This window comes from Lissotriton vulgaris, chromosome 9, assembly GCF_964263255.1.
Source record: "Lissotriton vulgaris chromosome 9, aLisVul1.2, whole genome shotgun sequence".
Classification (NCBI taxonomy): domain Eukaryota; kingdom Metazoa; phylum Chordata; class Amphibia; order Caudata; family Salamandridae; genus Lissotriton; species Lissotriton vulgaris.
This window is the reverse complement of record NC_141697.1, coordinates 76229363-76252953: the sequence shown is the minus strand read 5'-3', so window position 1 is coordinate 76252953 and position 23591 is coordinate 76229363. Positions and strand designations below refer to the sequence as shown.

At 43.0% G+C, this 23591-nt stretch overlaps 1 protein-coding gene across 13 annotated transcripts in view; it reads left to right on the top strand.

Annotated features, from left to right (window-relative positions):
* Positions 1–23591, top strand: part of DPF3 (double PHD fingers 3) — a 414904-nt gene that overhangs the window by 307791 nt on the left and 83522 nt on the right. For all 13 annotated transcript variants that reach the window (XR_015299878.1, XR_015299876.1, XR_015299877.1 and 10 more), the window contains exons 5-6: positions 3926–4021; positions 16946–17027. Coding sequence is in view for 8 of the 13 variants with exons in the window: in XM_086937071.1 (XP_086793197.1) it covers positions 3926–4021; positions 16946–17027 (178 nt within the window). In the remaining 5 variants the exon portion in view is untranslated. The remainder of the gene's footprint in view (positions 1–3925; positions 4022–16945; positions 17028–23591) is intronic.

The window sequence follows — 23591 nt, the reverse complement described above, 5'->3', positions numbered from 1 at the left end:
CACCCCCGTCCGTGCTGTCCGTAAAACTACACGAATCCTTTCTATTGGCCTGAGGCCTAAAACCCTGTCCTCAATTAACAAAACTATTGCGATCCCTCCCTGCCTTGAACCCTAAAACTGCCCCTCATTTCTAAAAACAACCCCCTAACCTAGTAATTAAAACACCCCGACCCCCACCCTGAGCCCTATAAACCTGCTCCCTTCCCACAAAAGTACGCCGAACCCCTCCCCAGCCCTAAATGCGACCCTACCACTAAAAACGACACCCCTCCCCCCAGACCCGGCCCCAGCCCCACTTACCTATCCGCATCTGGTGCTTCCTGTTCCGATGCTTCTTCCCGCCCTTCCTGAACACTAGAGTGCCATCTGCCTTAACCACGCGCATACTGTTAAGGAAGCTGCGTTGTTTAGGCAAGCGTGGTTACGATTGCGGTGTTCCACCATGCGTGGATTTGCCCGCTTTGTTCCAAACGTTCCCCTTTCTGCCCCTTTTTCTCCCTCTTGCATGTTCCTGCTTTTGTCCTTTTGTGGCAGTTTTGCAGTCTTTCTCTCTTTTTTTGATCAGTGTGTTTTTCCCACTCATGCCCAGGATGTATCTCTTGCCTAAAAATAAGTGCTGGTGCCCCCACCCGCAACCACAAGCTCAAATTATCTATATGTATACTTACCTCATGCATACTTACCATGCATGGAAAAGACCCTGGTAAAGATGGTCTCCCCTGGGAGGGAGGGGGGCCTGCCCCACAATCAACCATACCAGGTCTTTATGAAGACCCAGAAGACCGAATGCCTCAAAGATACATCCTAATGAGTCCTTGGAACATAGGTGGGGAACGGGCGACTCTTTGTTGCCATGCCTGTTTATTCCTTATCAGGGAGAGTGTTGTCTTCTAGCACAAGCTTTTCTTTCCAGAGCTGAAATAGGAAGGGTTCTAGTCCCTACAGAAGCGGGGGCACATCTGACCTCTCCTCAGCTGTCACTAGCTCTAGTTAAAAGTTCAGCATTAAATGGAGACTGGGCAAGAAAGAAACAATATATGTGTGCAGGTGGAGCCTGCCTCAGGTTGCAAACGCTTGGTCTGGTGCAGCCAAGACCTTTAATTTGGGAAACAAATGCACATGGTGTTAGCTTTGGCCATTAGATGAAGGCATTGTGTCCGCCCCTTTCAGCCATTGCTTTGAGACTACAATGTCCGTGATGAGCTCAGAAGGGTATTTCTCTATCATCGTCCTTTGGGTGTTTCGTTCCACTCCCTTGGAGTACATTTGATCCATGCATTGTTTTAATAGTATTAGAGGAACTATTTGCTCAACATAGAAGCCAATTTTTAAAAGAACTCTCCACCTGAACCCCACTAAAACCAGCACATTCTACATGATCACCAAATGAATACTTGAAGTGTGAGCTAAATAAGTATGTGAATGCACTAAAATGTCTTATGTACAAGAAATGCTACTAGAAATGTAAAAAAAACAAAATGATTTAGTATTAGTTAATTTGCATACTTTTCTTGATCAAAGTTTAACTGAGTACTTCTTTCTTTACTTGTGTTGCTGTTAATGTCGACATCCGCCTTTGCAAGTTGGCTTCTGTCACTGTAGGCGGTTTGATTTTTAAAGGGAACCTTGCTCGCCTTGCCAAACCTGCTCTTTATAAAGGTTCAGAAAACATAGTACCTCCAGGCTGCGTCCTTAATCTTAGGGAGACAGGTGGCTGGCTGGCTTATTAGCATACCAAATGAATCCTCATCTGGTGAAAGATGATTTCGGAGATGACTTTTAACACTAGTGTGCCTGTTTATTGTTTTCCATTGCTCTCAAAACGACAGTATCTTTAGGTTATCCTTCTTTTTCAAGACATTTGTTTTCCTTTTCCAGCTTATTGGCATTGCTGTTTTGCTCCTTTTTCATTGGCATTGAGTTTGTGCTCAACCAATTTGACACATAAAGTAAAGAGGTGTGTCGGGTGTGCTCGCTATGTGTGGACTAGTTAACATGTTTTCTATGGGTTAGTGTGTCACTGCAAGGGACATGCGTCTTAGTTCTCTTTTGTCACTCTGTTAGCCCTGCCATCTGCATTGTGCACTGTGGTCTACTGTGTCTGGCATCCGACATGCAGGAACACGAGCATGCCCATGTTATCAATCTGTCGACTGTGCTGGGAGTCCAGCCCCACCGTGCCAAGGAGATGCTGCTTCATCCGGAGACCATCCCTTACCATGTGATTTAGTTTCCCGGGGATGTGCCGATCAATGCTTGGACTACTTGACCTGAGTCCACACACCTGCAACTGTGAGGAGGGACTCCACTGTAGGGATGACATGTTATGCATGAGTAAGTTGTGCTGAAAGTTGCATAGCTGTAGATAGGAGAGGTCACTAGGATGTGGAGATTAAGTTGTGTGTGTGGGTGTGTCTGTGTGGTATTTAAGGAGTTGCTACTTTGGGACAGTGCATACCCCTATGTCACGAAGAGTGATGGGAGAAAGGTGGACATAATCACTGAAAACTCAGGTAGCACCAGTAGTTTAAGCACGTACAGCAACATGTTGATGGGTGTCCCAATTACTTATGGGCAAGCTTCGTCTTAGTCATCGTCAACTCTTTCCTGACAGTGAGAGTTGCCTCATCCAACAGACTGGATATTCATATCCTGCCATAATATTAACGCAATCATTAGGCAAGCTACTGGGTCTGGATTTAATGTAGTAGCACAAACACATGCGTGTACAAATGCACATAGGCATTTATGCTGTCTGTCTTAAACTTGCCTCCTTCTGTATCTTGAATGTCTGTGTCTTATTTTTAATTCCATATAGTTGATGTGTTACATGAGACCAGTAATCGTGCTTGGGGAACACAAATACAGCAACACTGCAAGCTTGAAGGAGGCATAGGGTGCACTAAAGAGACACATGGAACAGAAACCTATCACATAAAGTTGACAACCATTTGTGCGTGCCTGTGTTAGCACGTCTTTGCACGCTAAAGCCAGAGCTATGCCTGTTTTTGTTGGGTTGTCTTCCATGGGTCAAACATCTTCAGTTTCTGTTCCGAGGTTTTTTTCTGTAGTTCCTCCCCTTTGGATGATGGCTGTTTCCTCCTCCGATTTTACCATTGTTGGGAGTCCAATGAAAATATCCTGCTGGCAGAGTGAAGGTTACGAACCTTTGACAAGTACAGTTGCTACATTGATCCACCTATGCCACACAGCTTGCACCCAGAGCTGGAGTTTCATTTAACAAATCAGTATGCTCCAGAAGTTGCAGTCTTTATTCGCTTTAGTTGAACCAATTAGAGTAACGCTCTCAATGACCACAATCTGGAAAAGGAAAACCAACAGATGGATAAGTGAACATGAACTTACCTGACAACATTTGCAATCATTTTTAAAGCATTTTCCATACAAAAATGGTGCATGGAATTTCAAATACTACAGAAAAAAATAGTACTTTGCCTGCATATATACTTAAAATGATACTTTTTTCTGTCCTTTAGCAGAAATTCCAGTCCATCATAAGGTGGCACCTATAATGCTACCTTATATTGCCTTAATGGAGCGCTGGCCTTGCGTTCATAAACTCTAAGGCAGGCCATGCTTCTTTCCAATCCCATGAGGAGATGTCCATGTTTTGGAAGCTATGTGGAATGATATGACAAAATAGCTTCAAGTCTTGCTACTTTGTGGCCAGTATCAAAATGGTCCAAACAAAGACAAGCAGCTCACAATGACATGGATGGTAAATACAATTTTGCTAGATAGGGGGAGTCACTTAAACAGACTTTGACAAGGCAGAAGATACACATCTTTATGATTGTTCTTGCAGCTAAGTTAGCGTTCCTAATCCTAAAGACGTGTCATGTCTCAGTTTGTTCGATCATCAAAGTTTCTGATTTAAAAAGCTGTCATGTTTTTTGTCCGATAGAGGGTTCTAGAAAACGATGAGTTTGCAGACGAATTACGCGATGAAGAAGAAGAAATAGAAGATACACCGAAAAGAAGACACAGGGGTCGAGGACGAGTAAGTAGTCTTTACAAGAAAACAAATGTGAAATAGCTTGCGGCCGTGCAAAAAGATGCCAACTGTGCAATGGGTTAGGGATCAGGGTACAGTGGAGCTGCTGAGCGCGCTGTCTAAGAACTTCGGCAAAAGCTACTTATTTTGTGCTACCCTTTTTCAAAGCTGTATGGCAATCCCAGAGTGGAGGTATGGAATCCCCAAGTATAAACTGTTTACTGTGAAAAAACAAAACAATGCACTTCAAATGTAATTATGCAGTAAAATATCTTGTATTCGGGAATGCGTGCTAATTTCCCAACTTTAGGTGTAAAGTTGCGATTTTACACATAGCACATGTATAACATTGACAATGCTCTAAGCCTGCCCACCCCAGATGTCTGTTTTCCTAGCAGAATTTGTAAGTGTAAGATTAGCTCAAAAGCCTCTTTAGTTTTTCTGATATGCGTGGTTAGCAGCACCCAGGCTTATCTTTTTCAAATAGATTTTCCTGAAAAAGGACAAAATGCGTGGTCACACTTCTACTTGGCCGACATACTGAAGTATACAAAAAGTGATGGATGGAACACTTGAAATAATCTCAGCCACTGGTAATGACTCGTGCTACATCCCAGTCCATCATTATTTTGCACACCATGCTACCTCAGTTTGGACCCTGCTATATGCAAATTAGTCTTGACCCTGCTTCAATGGGAACAGTTCAGACCGAACTGCTACCCTGAAGCGGAACACAAGCAACCCCTGACTCGTTTCATCCTTATTATGGACTCATCACCCAGGTACAGCTTGGTTCTAGTGACAATGTGCCTGGGGACACATGTCTGAGCATGCCTGTCCCACTTAGGACGACACACTAAAGAATGCATAAAGTGAATTAATCTCAGCCACCCAAAATTTCTTGAGCCACATCCCAGTCCATCATTATTTTGCACATCATGACATCTCAGACGGATTGGGATGCGGTCTGAGCGATTGCAGTGGCTGAGATTAATTCTAGGATTCCCTCCTTCACCTTGTTGTTTTTTCTTTTGATGCCCTAAATTTGCAGGATATTCCCAGACGTGGGTCCAAGGCTCACTGGGCCACTGGAACCAAGCCATTCCTGGCTGAAAAGCCCTAATGAGGGCATCACCGGTCCTGGGTTACTAGTATTCTGGTTCAGGCAGGGCCTGGCAGTTCAGGCTGAACTGCTCCCATGAGGAGCAGCGTCAAGACTGATTTGCATACGGCTGGATCCTAACTGAGGTGGCATGGTGGGTGAAAAACAATGGATTGGGATACGGACTGAGTGATTGCCTGTGGCTGAGATTAACTCAAGCATTCTATCAATCACCGTATTGTTTTTCCATTTCTACTTGGGGGCAGATACATGTTGACCTACTCAGATTCTTATAAAATGAAGACTCATGTAAAGTGTTCGTGCGATAGACATGCTGTGTCAGAAGGCGTAACTTTCCTACTGAAGACTGACCACTACCCAGAGTTTCTCAAAGGGTGCATACTTGTGTAAATTACGTTGTACTCTTGGTAATGATCATACAGCACTTGCCATCACCAATGGGAATCTCAACCAATATGCAAGATTGTTTCTCTTTCCAATAAAATACTTTTTTTCTATCATTCTTCTGCCCACTCTCCTTCCTTCATGCTGAACTAAATTGATCCTCTCTTTTTAGTACCACGAAGGTCTCATTTCAGCTCATGGTATGACGGGCTCTATCCTTGGAAGGAGGAGCAATGTGCTTTCTTTCTGCTCCTTTTTGACTCCCATATGCTTCCTTAGCACCCCTATCCCGGACTGCTTTGCAGCATCCTCAAAAAGTATCTTAAGTGAGTGAGGGCATTCTGGTGTAACAAATCACAACATATTCAAAAGACTTAGTAAAGAGCTGTATTATATTTATCGGAGCTTGCGAACAGCGCTGTGTCCTTCTTTCGTTCCCCAGCTTAACTGCCCTGTAATCCCTTGAAAGAGCAAAAGCAAAAAAAATATATAATTTAAAAATGTACAATTAATCGATCAGGCTTTATTGGAATTTTTTTAGATGTTCTGAGCACCTGTTCATTGTGTTGATTATTCAATTGTATGTTTTCCTGTCCACTAATTAGTTTAAGTTTTTGGATGTTTTTTGTTTCTTTTTATTATTCGGTTGTTCTCTTTTGCTGTTAGTGCTGTTCCCTGAACCCTTGTTATTTGCATAGGTATAGGGTGAAATTTGATTTCTGATTTCCTTATCTGCTGTTGACATACTGATACCAAATCATCTATTTGATATTCTTGCTCTCGCCAATTTTCTTCTACTTTCTGCATAATATTTCATTTTGTTCTTCGCTTCTTATCTCTCTGCATTATTTCTTCATAATACTTTGGTGGATCCGCTGGCAGATGTGGTACACAAGTTTGTCTTGATTGACCAAAAGTTAAGTCTGACGGACATTTTCCAGTTGACACATGAGGAGTATTTCTGTAATCTTGCTTGAGGCCATATTGGAGGTATTCTTCTGTGTACTGTTCCCAAAAAATTAATTTCCACTAAATGATGGTCCATTGTCTGTTTTCAATATATTAGGTATTCCCCATGTAGAGAAAATGTCATCAAGAACCGCAAGTACTAGTGATGTAGATGTTGACGACACAACTTTCACTATAAGGAACTGCGAATATTCATCTATTATCACTAACTGATAATGTCCTGAGTCCAATGGTCCATAGAAAACTACTGCTATATTAGACCATACAGCATTTGGTAACTCAGACATATGCAACTTTTCCATCCCTTTTTCCTTGGAAGTACATTGACATAAATGACAAGACTGAACCACTTCTTCTACCTGACTGTCTAATCTGGGAAACCATAATTTCTCTCTCAAGAAATCTTTCGTAGCAGACATTTCTCTGACTTTCGTGTGCCAGATCAATGACACGCCATTGTAAACTTGTAGGAATAATTCGTTTTTTACCTCTTAGAAGTATTACAGATGAAGCAACAGACAGTTCAGATTGTATGTTTTTGATTGCCAATATATCATGGTTTTTTAATGTTAGGTTGAAATAGTTTCACTGTTTATTAATCTCGTTATTTTCACGTATAATTCTCTGTACTTCCTGAATTGTCATCATTTTGCGTTGCTTTAACCAATTCTTTCTCTACCATAATCCCTGGTCCTGCAGATTTAATTATGAAACATATACACTCCTCTGCCTCTAACTGCCGTTTTATCTCTGTTTTAAATGGGTGCCTAGACCAGTAATATGCTGGATTATATTCTTTTCCTTGTTTTTGAGTGATTTTAAAATTATAATCCATTAGTCTCATTCCCCATCTTCCAATCCTTGGTGGCATTTTTGTTTTCGGAATTCCAAAGATAGAAGTGAGTGCCTCGATGATCTGTTATAATTACAAACGGTTTTCCATATATGAAATCATGGTAGTGCTCACATGCCCATACAAACATTATTTTGCTCTTTGAGAGTAGCTTTGTTCCACATCAGATAAACTTTTCCTGGCATGAGAAATCGCATATCTAGGAGTTTCCCTCCCAGGTTTATACAGTACCAAAATTGCACCCAGTCCTACAGGACTGGAATCCACCACCAACTCTGTACACAATTCCAGACCAAAGTACTGTAACTTGGCTGCAGTTGATAGCTCTTTTTATTTGTTCAAAAGCTTGCTCATACTCAATATTCCAACAGAATTTCTGTCCTTTCCTTAACTCCCCGAGGGGTGAGCTTATGGTTGTAAAATGTTTAACATATTGTGCACAATGATTTGCCATTTCCAGGAATGAGCATAACTGATACATCTTTAGGTCTGAGTGTTGCATTCAGAGCCTCTACTTTGAAAGGGTCTGGCCTCATTCCCTCACGAGAAAACATATCCCCAGAAAATGTCAACTCTGGTTTGTTTATTTCATATTTTTTTTATATTTAGCGTCTCCGCAGCTTTCTGAAGTTGTAGACACACTCCATCCGATGCATAATCATGCTCTTTCTGTGTTTTTCCAAAAACCTAAATATTGTCACTGTAGTTCATAGTATTTTGTGCTGGCCTTATTTTGTTTTTTATACCTTTTTGGAAAATTTCAGTAGCTGAAAATATTCCAAAATGTAATCTTTTATATTTAAATAATCCTAGATGTGTAGAGAATGTTGTAATATATCTTAACTGATCATCCCTTTGTAGTTGATGATACCCTTTACATAGGTTTAATTTTGAAAAGACGACAGCACCATTAATATGCAAATAATTTCATTTAAATGAGGACCTTTATATCTTTTTCTCTCAATTGCTGTAGTGGGAACCCTCATATCAACAAAGATTCTGATATTCCCAGTGTCTTTGTTTGGAATGATACCGATGGGTGACACCCATGGTGTTGGGCCCGTAAACCTCTTCAATAATATCATGTTGAAGTAATGATTTTATCTCTTTCTCTACTTTTGTTTGCAAGTGGATTGTTCTGTGTGTCTGTGCCACTGGCTTCAAAGATTGATTTATATGCAGGGTAATATTCCAGTCCTTTAACTTGCCCAATCCATTGAACAGCTTTAGATATTTTCTCAGCACTGTATGTTCTGTCATTATATTACATGTCATTGCTAATAAACCCATGCACTCAGCAGTGACGTTACTTCACCCTTTGAAACCTGTATTTCTTTCTTTACTAATTCAATCTCCATGTTGCAGTTTTTTTCAAATTTCCCTAAACAAGAAACAGGATGCTTATCTCCCTATTGAAAGGCATTGACATTTGATGTATTTAAAGAGGGTTGCTATTTCCTTTTCATATATTCTGTTATACACATTATATTGCACGCTGCTCCGCTATCCAGATCAAATGGAACTGTTTGGAGACCAACCATTCAGTCCACAGACGTAGTTTTCTTTATATTATTCCTTTTAATCATGTTGATTTGTTGGACTTCATTTTCTTCATACATTATGTCAAGTTTTTCAGATTGCTCAGGTTCTTCCTTGGAATCCTCTTCAGTACCTTCTATTTGTCTAACATACTTCATGTTTCCAATCCTTTTCTTGGTGTCTAAAGTCGTCTGTTCCAATTTTCCATTTTGCTCAAAGTCTTTCCTTTCTTAAACCTGCATACACTTGCAAAATGGTTTGTGCCTTCCACAGTCCTTACATTGCTGTCCTATCGCTGGAGTTCTCTGATGTGAAAATTGAAAACCACACCTGTTACATAATCTTCTTACTTTATTTTGTAGTTATATTCTTTCTCCACTGTTACTTTTCTTCTACATTTGTATTACTGTTCTACTTGTCTCTACAGTTGACATGACTTTTCACTTTTAATCTGATATATTTGTTTGTTTGATTTATTAAATTTGACTTTCCTTAGTCTTTTTTTTCTTAAAACTCGTTTTTCTTTTTGCCCGACATAAAAATGGCGTTTTGTAATGTTTTTACTACAATGTTCCAAAATTTACCTGGTTTCAAAATGGCCCCGAGATTTGAACAAAATCCTACGTGTTTAAAGCCTTCTTTTATCAAGTAAATTATTCTTTCTGTTTTGTGCATGGCGTTACAGTCAATCACATAAATAGTCACTTGCTGACACTTTGTGAGTTACATGTATTGCCTCTGACACTCGCGCATGCCGGACTTCAAAATGGCGGTAAGAATTTATGCGCTTTGTATTGAGCCTGCACACGACATGGAACTGCCTTTCTTTTTATTTTTCTGCCACTCGCCGCCGATATCCTTCAGTCGTCGCGCAGCCGCAAACTAGTCCATGTCCACCTCTTCAATCTTTGTCACCCCCAGCGAAACGGCTTTAAGTCCGTTTCCGTCACGTCCAGCGAATCGGCTCCAAGTCTTCCTCTTGATCAGTAAGTGCAAACAATGAGTGCTGACCAGCTTATTGTACGTCGTAGACATGAGTCTTCCTCCTCGTCTCCATTGTAACAAATCAGAACATATTCAAAAGACCTAGTAAAGAGCCGTATTATATTTATTGGAGCTTGCGAACCGCGCTGTATCCTTCCTTGGGTCCCCAGCTTAACTGCCCTTTAAGCCCTTGAAAGAGCATTCACCTTCTACCCTGGAACATTTCTCCCTCTATCATACTGCATGACATCACAGTGCCACTACAACACATTATCACACATAAGACAGGCCGGTCTCCTGTGGTGTGACCCTAATGACCTAGCCATTTGCAGTGAAGTAGCGGTAGGTTTGGGGATGACTTCCATGTGAGGCATCTGGGTGTTGGGTTAGGTCTGGGTAAGCCAGTTAGAGGTATGGAAGTGGGTTACATGTATTAATCGTGCTTCTTTTTCTCCATTAGAACACACTTCATGTTAATTACAATATGTATTTAGTGCTCGTGTAAAGTATATGGGTGTTTTCATTTTTACCTGTAATTTTGTGTTCTGCGACAAGTCCTATCATCATTTCACTCAACCACCACCCTTGCCCGGTCTCCACGCTGCTTTTCTTTACCCAATCTTTGTACCGCATCATTTCCCATATCATTTCCCATATCACTTGTGTATTCACTTGTTTCCCCACTTGTGTATGCTGTGATCCCGCTTCACGGTGTCTGATATCTGATATTAATCCGATCCCATTCTCTGCATCTCGTTCGCACCTCTCTGTTCTGTGGTTTCCCTTCATGCAGCAGCCCAATGTTGGACATGAAAGAGATTCTGTGGCCTTCCCCTTAATATTTCACTATCAACAAACCCTTGTGGTTTCTTCAAAATATTTGAAAATTGAAATACATTATTTTTTGCCATGAAATCCAGTTCCTCAACCTTAAAGAGTTTGACCGTGTCCAGGTTATCTCTGCCAGTCCGCAATATGGTTCCTAATTATTTAATCAAGGCTTCTGCAATCCTTCAATAGGTACATGTTGGTTTTTAAAAATCGATGATTAAATTATAAACTAGAAGTCTCTAGAAGGCAACAAAGAAGTAACTGAACTCCACTTTCCTTCGCAACCCTTTGGAAATTGTGTAGGGTTTAATGGATGTGTATGAGGACATTCTTGTGGAGTAGATTTTCTTTGCTTGCTGTCCTGTGATTGGGTGAATGGACCTAATATGGATCCATTTGTCCTGGTCAGGGATTTGGCCGCGTTCTGAACTAGTTAATACTTACAAAGAGGCACGCAGCTTCTAAGAAGAGTAAGTGGCGGTGCGTCCATTGGGGGCGTTGGGGCGTTGCCCCACTAACCATGGACGACCGTCACGTCGACCGTGTGATTAACACAATTGAAAAATAAAATACATTATTGAGTGCACTCACACAAAAAGTCTGTACTGCAGTAGCTCTCAGAGAAAGCTGTATTGTTGGGACAAGCCCGACAGAATCATCGGACGTCATCGCGGAAGGGTGCGGGGGCGGGCCTGCAATAATGAGTGACAGTGACTGAGTGACACAGCAGAAGAAATAGCGCAGCAGGCAGGGCAGCAGCAGTGTGTGCGCATTTTGGACAAGTCATTTTTTTGACTTGCCCACGCATGCGCACACACGCAGTAGCCCCTTCCCTCCTCCTCCCCCCCTAGCACTGAGACAGACAGGGACTCGGGTCCCCCGGGTCTCAATATGGGCAGTTTTAGCCCTGCTCTTTGCCAATCCTGGCGCAGTGGCACTGTTAATGCTGCGCCAGGATTGGCTGAGTAAGTTACTGCGGACTTCAGCAGGATGGACCCTTCTAGAAGTTACTACGTGTAACAGAAAGGTCACAAGGTAAAGAAATAAAACCCACCATTGTATCTGCAATTTGGAGGCGGGAGGCTGCCTACATGCCAGGACCCAGCCAGGAGCAGCAGGAGATGAGGCGGCGGCGCGGTCGTGGAGGAAGGTAAGTGAAGTTTTTTTATTTTATATAGATAGATTTATTTTCCACTTCTCTCCACTCCTTCCCCCTGTGCGAAACCACCCGCCCGTTTTGCCAGCCACAACTTCCATGGCACCCTCCCTGAGCCCGGGCACACGTCACGTCCTTGTTACTGGGGCAGTGTGATAAAATTTCCGACACACAGAGATTAAGTGCCTGCCTGTATGGTACACATATCACATGCCAAGGATGATGAATGCCATCTACACTTGTTTTTAATGGTGATGAGGTGCCTGCTATGCACACGCACACTCATATTTATTCGTGAAGAAATCTCTTATGTACACACGTGAAGAAGTGCATTATACACGCGTTTGTTGGCAAATAAAAACAAGAAACATACCTGTTATATGCAGATGAAGTGCTCGATAGACTTGTTACATTTTAATTAAGTGCCCTTAAGGCACACTTGTTTAATTGTCCTGAAGGCCTGTTGTGAAGGGCCTGATTCACACTTGCTTATGACGAAGGGTTGGATTCGTTCATAGTACTTTAGGCTCGCATAAAGCCTTTATTAACCAATTACACCTTCCATGTCGGATTTATTTGTAGATGGACTGTAGTGTAGCACTGTATTTTTGTCCATATGTGCCATTCTTTCTTTTTCATATACGCTGAAAATATTTTCATTTTTTTCCCCTTGTCTACAAACTGTTTCTGTTTCTGATCATGAACAGTAAGGCATTGCTTTTGTACCGTTCAGTACCTCCTGCTAGCACAATTAGTAAGGGCGGAATATTTTACACATGCACAAATGTTAGAAAGCATGTTTGATTTTTAATTATGTGTTCCACTGCAATATTCATTGAGAGAAATCCGGGTACAATCACGATCGCAATTTGAAACAGGGAAAGGTATTTAAAAGGCTAAATTCTATTTTATTGGTTTAGTTTGCCTGGAATCACACATGTATTTTTGAACAATGCTTTCTTGCTCAGTGAATTAAATCGGGGGTCCCATGTGAAATTCAAAATCTGGAAAACTTAATGACCATAACAAGTCAAGTGGTGTGGTATTGGGAATACTGGGTGCGGGAACTGTGAGCACAATTTTACTAGGGGATAATGTACCTAGTAAAATTGAGTGCATTTTGAGTTGAGGTTGTGGGCACCGGCACATACGCTGCCTAGCCCCCACCTCACCCCTCCTACAGCACAGGGAGAGCATGGAACACTCTGCATGCCGTTTAACACCCCCCTCCAAACCCCAGATACCCTCCTCGCCCATGTCCCTGGCCTGCAGTAATCCCCCACTTCCATTTACCACCTGCTGAATGGAGGTAGCAGGGAGCAGAAATGGTCTGTTATTCAGCCTGGAATGGGGATCCCCATGCTGCTTTTGACCTAGTAAAGCAGGTCAGCAGGTCTGCGTGCTATTAGCCATTCCAGGCAGAATAACTTGTACCTGGACTGTATGGAGTTGCATTTACTGGCAGGATTCGGCGATCCCAGACCTAGAAATTGCAGCACCCCTGCAAAGTGCAACTCGTAATTGGGGCATAAACAAGAATAGTCTGAGCATTGAATCTAAAAGACCATCATTTGAGCAAATGCAGGGTGAGATCGAAACCGGCCAGTCTGATGCTTGAAGCTGTAAATGGCGCTTCTGTATGACTTTACAACTTAGCTGAAATTCAATAATGTAACTGCTCAAAACAATATATATATTTTAGGACTTGATGCCCATCAGTGAAGGGCCAGATAAATCTATTTAATATATACATACATAATTCATTTGATTTTAAGTCTGGTGCTTTAAGGTTTTTAGTTGACTTCCAGCATTGGGGAAAACGTCTGCTCAGATAACGTAGTTATCTGAGCAGGTAATAGTGTTGTTGTGCCAATTTATTGACGCGATATGCTGACCGGAATACATTATTAGTTGTTGCTGGAAGGAATCTGTTCCATCACACTATGTCACTCTAGGACTTTTTACATGGCGTGGCATGCAAAAAAATGGATTTAACCAAGATCTGTGAATGGGGGTGAATGTTTGATTTGTTCCGCATAAAGACTGAAGGTTTGGAGCTGGTTTCTGGCATGTTAAACATGTAATACTCCCCTGTGGTTGGTTTCCAGTTCCCTGGGCGAGGCAGGTTTGCCCGTTATACATGTGGGTGCTGCTGGGCTCATGTCCTGGGCTGGGAACCTTATGTTCAAGGCTATTTTTCAGCACCTTATTCCTTTTTCATGTTTTTCACGTTTCCATATTGCCTCTTGGAGTCGTGGTACAGCACTGTGGCTAATAAATAAATGCTCCCTTTGATATTACTCAGCAATGCATTGCATCTCAAACTCTGTTATGAAGCTCTTTGGTTATACAGAATAAGAAGCTATCTGTTATTTGACATCTCTTAATGTAATAACTGCACTTTCACAATTGCTATATTACCTTCTTTCTTTCTCAAATTTGCTGGAAAATGCACCATTTGTCCACTCTTTTTTCAAAATTTTCTCGGGGGAAACCACCCAAACCCCCCCTTAGGTTGTTCGAGCTCGCAGTATGACAATTTTACGCCTCACCACTTTCAAAGGTCACCAGCCGCCACTGAGTAGCTACTATAATGGAATTCTATATTATATGTGATTACGAGCAGCCCGGTGGCAGTGGGCTTGCTGGCAGTAGCTGGATGGTTGCTGTTTCGTTTTTTAAAAAGCGCATTCTGTCACGCTGATTGGGAGCGGTGACACGCTCTTCTAAATGCTTTAATTTTACCGTTTTTAATTGTGTACTAACCTTGCCCTCAAAGTTAACAGGTTACTAACCTGCATCCTTGATTCTAGGGGCTGCGCTTGGCTGGCTGTGGGTTGATCGTCCTCGCGGGCTCACAGCGGCCGCGGCCGCCATCTTGGGTTGGGCAGGACCGGCGAACCCCACCCACGCCACTCCCCACACGCTATTCCTCCATTTAAACGGCTCACATGTGTCAGCGCAGCGGACGAGCGCAGCGGGCGCGACGTAGGCGTGCCGGAGTTGCGCCAGAGTCAAGCCCGTCTGCGCCAGTCCGCGGCCGGCAGGGGCTAGGGGCACCCCACTATACCCCTTTACTCACATACTCATCATCCCAGCTTTGCTCATACTGGAACCTCGGTGCCATTGGACCCTCTGTTACCGATTATCTGACCCACCTTGGTTTGTTCTCTCTCCCCTCTTGTACACCACCCGCGATTATATCACAGCTGATCCCTTCGCCTGCTACCCCCGCTTATTCCTTCCCTTCCCTTTACCCCCCATACTCCGGTATTTAATACCGCAGCCACGCTTTTGAACACTAGGTCGGCGGTCAACCATCAGTACGAGCTATTTGATTACATCGACACACATGAACCGGATCTCCTGTTTTTAACGGAGACCTGGTTCAAGGCTGACTCCCTGCCCAATGTTCTAGCTGCATTGCCCCCCTCATACTCTGCCATTCGAGCTGACCGTCCGGAGGGCAGGAGAGGCGGAGGAGTGGCCTTGATAGCTCGCACTGACCTCCACTTTCAGATCCTTCCCTTCCCTTCCATTCCTGAAGTAGATTACCTGGTAACACGTTCGACCTCCTATCAGACCCCCCTGACCTCTGTTCTTATCTACCCCCCCCCCCCCCCCCCCACTCCTTCTTTTGTCTCCAGCCTCCAAGATCTCCTGGCCACACTGGCGATAAACAACTCGTCAGTGTTAGTCCTAGGGGACCTCAACTTCTGGCCAAACGATCCTGCTGAAAGCTCCCTCTCTAAGGAGTTCACTGATCTCATGACCAGCCTTAATTTTATACCTCACGTTCACAGTTCCACTCATATACAGGGTCACACGCTGGATCAGATCTGGACTCTGAACATCCCCACAACACCCCCCATCATTTCTCCTTGTCCCTGGTCAGACCATTCGTTCATTTCATTTTCCCTTGCCCTAGCCCCTGAGGCTAAACCCCTGCTCCCTAAGAACATCTGGATCATCTCATCCTTTTAGATCTGTCTGCCGCTTTTGACACGGTGGACCACTCCATCCTCCTCACCCGTGTCAGGGCGGCGGACATAGAGGGCCTAGCCTTCTCATGGCTTGAGTCCTTCCTGAGCGAGAGGGCTCAGGCGGTCCACCTTGCCGGCTTCACTGCTGCCTCCTGTAAGGTAGAGTGTGGTGTTCCCCAGGGCTCTTCACTTTCCCCTCTTTTGTTTAATTTATACATCTTGATGCTGGTCGTAACCTGATAAGCGCCATGAAACCGCTCGGTAAAAGTGCGCTCAATAAATGTTTTTAAATTCAAATTCAAATTCAAAATTATTTCATCCAAACTCAGATGCTAAGAACCTGCAAATCATTGTGCATAGGTACATTTGTATTGGTTGTACTATTGATATTAAATCTCTTCAATTGTATGTGGAGAAAGCCTCACTTCAGGAGTTATTACCAATAACAATAGACCTTTAACACATGGGCTCTATGTAGAACCACCATTTTCTGTTTTATTTGTTGTCCGTGTTCATATTCACCACTAGTTTTATCCGTAAGAGACTCTTAGCCCGATTAAAATTATCCTGATCATAATCAGTGTTGATAGAAATGTATATGTATGTAAAAGACAAGTTTGTGTGGTAGTAATAGTAAACACCAGACAATGTTTGTAGAAATAAACATCGCTGAAATATCAATAGTGAATATTATTGTATACCTGAAGCTAGACAACTCTTTCATATTGTTTAGGACCGCCATTTTTAATATATGCAAATGTATGCGCAACCAAGCTTTATTGTGATGGGCAGCAAACCTTGATAGGAACTGGAATGCTAAAACAGAGTGGGCTCTGTAATATTACTGCAACTGTGGCTGAAAGAATGGCGAGCATGAGCCTGTGTGCCTGGTGGGTTAGTTGAAAATTAAGCCCTGTCTATTTGTCTGGAGAAAAACATTGCCACTTAACTCTTTTCAGATGACTGGACTCAATCTGGGATTAGGGATGTGTACCGTACGTCACCGTGAGCTCGCTTTCGGTGTCTGTGTTGGAGTGAGGGATTCTTTCATGGGCTAGTCATGGAGGCATTGTGAGCTTAACGTTAATGCCCTTGTTGCTTCTTCCAGGCCCGGGGCTCAGCAGGTGGCAGGAAAAGAAACGACGCCGCTGCCGCACAGGAAGACCACGATAAACCTTATGTCTGTGACAGTAAGTAGGCTCTCCGCACCCTCCATCTGTGCCCACACCCGCTCTGCCCTTGCCCTCTTGTTCCTGCTCACTCAAGCCTTGTCCAGCCCTCCAGAACCAAGTCAAGTCCTCACCGGGTCTACCACTGGGTGCCCTGCTTCTGTTGGCCTAGCATGTGTCGGTTCTTCAGTTCTGCCTGCATGAATGAGTGATGTGCTGATTCTTAGAACCGCCCGCAGCCTCTCTTTGCATTTCATCCAGGTGCTCCTCTTTCCAGGCTTCTTTCTCCTATCTTCTCCACCATCCTTTCTGTTTGCATTTACACTGTCTAATAATGTTGCTTCTGCTAAGCAGTTTTTTCACCTTTAATGATTTATTTGCTTTGTAGCCTACCTCCCTTAACTCTTTGCCCCCCCTATTGATTTCTCTCCTTTTCTTTGCACCTCCCACCCCTACCAAAAGCAGCTCTAGGGTGCATTTTGTGCCTCTTATGCCTCTTTAGGGTCCCTATTGTTTTCTGACTTCTCCATAGCCAGATTCTCTACTTTTTGGGTCATAAATGTCTAGTCACTCCCTTATATCTCTTTTTTGTGAGAATCCAGATAAATTGAGAATTTGCATCATGTACACAGAGGAATACCCACACTTTAGCTTCGGTGATGTACTTTCCTTCTGGTAGTGTAGCACAGCTACTACATGGGGTCTCTTGGTGCTTGACTGAGCACAGATCTAAAGGGTGACTGGTTTGTAGAGTAAGCTATGTCCTGGGGCATTTACAGAAAGATAAGTAGCCCTCCGTGAATTGTAGCTAAAGTAATTGTGTTCCACTGGCTTGTCCAAGTGACACCTGTAACTCTTAGGAAGCCATTGGACAAGCATCAGACAGAACACAAATTATACTGCTGCATACAGGCGGCAAGGAACATGGAAGAGGTTTCATGAACACCTCTGAGCAAAAACCTAGTGTATAGTTAGTCAGCCACTATACAAAGAAGAGCAATTGATCTGTTCTGGTAACACTGGTGGCAAGATGGGCTGAAATACTGTAGCTGCACTGCAGGAATGACTTGCAACATTACGGAAGGCTCAATAGGCCCCAATATGGCAACCTAGTCCTGCGACCATAGCCAGTGGCGTAACCAACCTTGAGGGGGCCCCCCCTGTAGGGTACGTGAAGGGGCCGCCTCCGGACTCAATCTAGAGCTCCCCAGCAGAAGTGCGGTGCAGACGGGGCCTCCCGGAGGGTAAGGCCCCCCCCCCCGCACCGCGGGGGTTGCAGGGGCCTGTGTTACACCACTGACCGTAGCCCCAATATCGCACTAGGTCTTTCAGATTGTGGTCAATATTTTATCATTTCAAGATTAGAAAAGCATCCTTTGGTGAGACAATCTGTTTAAAACAATTGAGGGAACCATCTACTGAAAAAAGAGTATATTTTACTGTTCTAGTGGGTGAGATATTTGCCTGAAATATTTAACAATCCAAAGATTTTCAGTGAGCCTTTCTCATCATAAGACTATGCCAGGTCTTGTGTAATGGCTTGTCACCTTACTGAATGCCATTTGCACTTCACCCTATCCCTTCTAGCACAGGAACATGTTTGTAGCATGTAAATCTGTAAATACACATGCTCTGCATACTTATGCCATCTAGTGTTGGGCTCAGACGTTTGCAGGTTGTTTTTCTTCAAAGAAGCCTTTCGAGTCTTAGGATGTGTAGCGGTTCATCCCTTAGTGGACAGTGTGTTTGGGCCCTGACTCAGGTTTGGATGTACACTAAGACGGCTCCAAGTTTTGGCATGTTTCGGATGCTTCTTTGGGTCCATGTGGCTAGATTTCAACACAGATGATTTGGAAGCGCCAAATCAACAACTTCCATCACATTCTAAAGGGTAGGGTGTTGAAATATCGATTACAAAAATATTGTTTACAAAAATATCGACCCCCTATACCTAAACAGGTAAGTACATAAATATCTACTCAAAAATATCGTTGTAATAAATATAGTTGTAAAAAAAATCGACTTTTTAAATTATTTAAAATTACATTAAATAATAAATAAATATAAGTACTATTAACAAAATACATTACATTACTTTTATTTTTTGACTATTTAAAACAAATTAACTACACCTTTTCATTATAAACTTAATAAATGTGTACATATACATATATTTAACACATTACTTTATATAACAACAATAATACATACATATAATTAAAATATAAAATATATTAGTTAAAACATTTGATAGCGAAGGGGTAAAAATTACCATTCCCACTCCAGAGGGTGCAACAGTAGGGAAAGCGTTGGATAGCGTAGGGGTAAAAATTACTATTCCCACTCCAGAGGGTGAAACAGTAGGGAAAGCGTTGGATAGCGTAGGGGTAAAAATTACTATTCCCACTCCAGAGGGTGCAACAGTAGGGAAAGCGTTGGATAGCGTAGGGGTAAAAATTACTATTCCCACTCCAAAGGGTGCAACAGTAGGGAAAGCGTTGGATAGCGTAGGGGTAAGAATTACTATTCCCACTCCAGAGGGTGCAACAGTAGGGAAAGCGTTGGATAGCGTAGGGGTAAAAATTACTATTCCCACTCCAGAGGGTGCAACAGTAGGGAAAGCGTTGGATAGCGGAGGGGTAAAAATTACTATTCCCACTCCAGAGGGTGCAACAGTAGGGAAAGCGTTGGATAGCGTAGGGGTAAAAATTACTATTCCCACTCCAGAGGGTGCAACAGTAGGGAAAGCGTTGGATAGCGTAGGGGTAAAAATTACTATTCCCACTCCAGACGGTGCAACAGTAGGGAAAGCGTTGGATAGCGTAGGGGTAAAAATTAGTTTTCCCACTCCAGAGGGTGCAACAGTAGGGAAAGCGTTGGATAGTATAGGGGTAAAAATTACTAAATGTATTTACTCGTTTAATAATTAACAAATCTTTATTTTTATTTAATTAATCATTAATTAAATAATTATTCAATTAAAAAGTCATTACTTCACTACATTTTCACTTAAAAATTCCAGTACACACACCTAAAATTAATTAAACAATTAACATAATTAATTTACATAATTATTAATCGATTAACTAATTGAAATTAATTAACTATTATTTATTACACTATTTATATTCAATTAACACATTATTTAATCAATTATTTTATTATATTTAAATTACTTCCCACCCTACTCCCCTATGAACCCACAACCCGCTACGGAACTATTAACACTAAATTCCACATAAAATACATTATTAACTAATAAAATGCTACAAAAAATACTACTTTGACAACCAATACTCATTAAAAACACTAAATTACTTATAATTATTTAAAAAACGATATTTTTGTAAACTATGTTTTTGTAAACGATATTTATTACAACTATATTAATGTTATCGATATTACTTACCTGTCTGTCGATATTCTGGTCAAACTATATTTTTGACATCGATATTTCTTCTTGTAGATATTTCTGCGGCGATATTAAGGTTAGTCGATATTTTTACGACGATATTCCCGCTCTGCACCATTCTAAAGAACCCACAGCTAGTACTCCTGTCCCTTCACACTAGGCTGTGCGCCCTTAAATGACTACAATCCCCCCCCCATGCCCACAAAGAGCTTTGATGATAAGAGAATGCAGATAGCAAGGAGGTGATTGAATAGTCACTCTTTCAAAACTGACCTCAGTGCAAGCCTAATTATCTGTGGTCAGACCATAAAGAAGTCTAGAACTTGTGTAATTTTCCGGACCATGACGAGGTCTCCTGTCAGACCTGCCTCGTCCTCGGCTCCTTGAAATCCTAAAGGTACTGCAGAGAGAGTCGTTTGGCTCACTCCAAAATGCACCAACTGTTGTCCTCCAAAACTCCCATTATCTTAGGCACAAAGGACCCCTTTGGCAAAAACAAAGGAGAAGAGGCCAGCCCACCAAAACTCAGGCAGCACAAGTCTCACCCAGTCTGGAGTCTGCCTCTGAACACGAGGAGGAATAGAGCTTCAAGCCAGCACCAAAGTCCAGCATCCCTTGGCCGCTCACAGGGTTTTAAATATTCCACTCAGCCCTAACACTCAAAGCCTCACAAGAAGTCCCGTGCTGAGGTAAAGCACCAATCCCGTGTGAGTCAGGCATCAAACCTTGTTCACAAGAGACTGCTGCTTCCGGGCTCCAGTTGACACTCTGAAAATTCCTCTGAATCAAAAAAGGCCCATACAGAGCCCAAGAGTGCCAAACAGCCTCGTTCGCACTTGAAACCAGTGCAGAAGGCACCACTGAAGCCCCAGTCGATGCCAAAAATGTCTTTGATACCAAAGATCCTGTTGATCTCAAAAGTATATTCGACAGTTGAACCTGAGAAATCTCAGTTGCCCATCCTGCAGATGCTCTAAGAGGTGCTCTTCATCCATCCTAGCATCGGAGAGTATCATGGCAATGTACCTCCACCGAAGCCAGATGAGACTGCCTCACAAAAGGAGGCTTGTCTTCAAATAAGAACCTGTTTTTGAAGCCCCGATGAAGAGGCCCTAGCCCTCTCCCCTAAGTTTCATACCACCTTCCTCAACTTTAACATCACCTCCATCTCTGCAACACTGTCGCACACCACTCTCTGCCTACACTAGGGTCATCTGAGGGGTCCCCACATACCTTATCTGACTAAGGGAGTTCCTTACATCCTACGGTTTCATTTGACAAGCCCTTAGATCCAGGGCCCACAGATTGCCCCTAACATGACTACAATGTCCACCCCCTGGGTGACCCAGATTTGGGCCACTATCTCATCAGGGCATCCCCACCCAGTGATACCACAGCTGACAATAAGGTCATACAACGGACCACGGCCTTCCACAGGGTGGACATGCATGTCTTACATGTGGAAAAGAACTTCCCTGTAGAGAGGGAGCAGTTCCTACAAGTGCTCAAGGGCATGCTTAAATTCACCCCGAGATGTACTCGTGGAGATGAGGGTAGTAACGCCCAAGGTGGAAAAGAAGTACACACCCTCGCCCAGTGACCCTGTTGACATCAAGGGACTCTCCAGCCCCCCACCCCATGATTCCCTAGTGGTTCATACCACTTATAGAAAAGGGCCCCCCCTCCGCTCAGCCTACTGTCGATGCCCTGCCACCTAACAAGGACAGCAAAAAAATAGATGCAGCAGGCAAAAGTGTGGCTGTACGGAGAAGTCACCCATAGCGTATAGCCAGTTCTGTCCGGCTTCTCTCCCGATACAAGAGATCCCAGTGGGAGGGGAAGCCCAAGCTCAGCTGATGAGTTTAGAAAGAGTGGAGGGAGGAAATAGTGTCTAAGGGCAAGACCTTCTCCATTGCCAACATTTGTTGTGCCTTCAATACCTTGGACACAGCTTGTTGAGGCACCAACACAGGTGTCCTCCTCAGACGCCACACATGACTCCACATCTCCACATCTCTGGGCCAGAGAGCAGCAGCTTCTTCTCACCCTCCTATTTGATGGGGAATACCTCTCTGGTGCCCAGGTAGATGAAATACTGGGGAAAATCAAGAAGGACAATTGAGTGCCAAATATTTGGACTCCTTACATACTCCAACTGTTTGGGTTCCTTTCAGAAACAACAGCCCAGAGAAGTATTCATGGGCAATGTACTATGCATGAAATGGTCAAAGATATTGGCCTATGCTTATCCTCCTCTCCCACTCCTTCCAAACATGGTAAAGATGAGGCAAACATCCCTCACTCTCATCTTGTTGGCCCTTAAATAGGCCAGGCAACATTGATACTTGATGCTCTCTCAAGATGTCCATCAGCCCTCATGAAAAGCTGCAAATTATGCTGCCCAGATCAGACACCCAGACCCCAGGCAGCTCGACCTAGTGAACTGGCACCGGAGAACTTGGAATTTGGCTATCTTCATCTCCCACAGGAATGTATGACTAGCCTGCGCAAAGCATGCAGGCCTATGACCTGGACCTGCTATGCAACAAAGTGGATTTTTTTTTCCACCATTTAATTTCTAAGAACTTGGACCATCTAAACTCAATGTCCAGGATATTTTCTGCTACCTCTTGCATCTGCAGAAGTCGGGCCTTGGCTACACTTCCATATGGTTAGACCTCACCACAATTGCAACCTACATGCAAAAACAGGGAAGATACATCATTGTTTGAATTCCAATGGTCAAAGCATTCCACGAGGGTCTCAAAAGGATCATACCTCCCAAGGTCCCCCCTACCCATACATGAAACCTCAATGTAGCCCTCACCAGACTCATGAGTCTGACTTTTGAAGCCTTACACTCTTGCCTTTTACAGTTCCTTTCATGAAAAGTGGCTTTATCAGTAGTCATCATTTCTATCAGATCCATCCTTGAGCTCTAAGCACTTGTCTGGCAAGAGCCTTTAATTCCAGTTCAGAAGCATATGGTTGTTCTCACAATTAACCCTAAGTTTTTCCCCAAGGTGGTATCAAACAGACCAAAGAACTTAGTGTTCTTTCTGCAGCCTGACTGTAGCGGAAAGAACCCTTCACACTCTAGACATTAAATCGTCTCACCTGTATTATAGTGACAGGGACAACAAGTCCTTCCACAAGTCTGAGAAGCTCTTTCG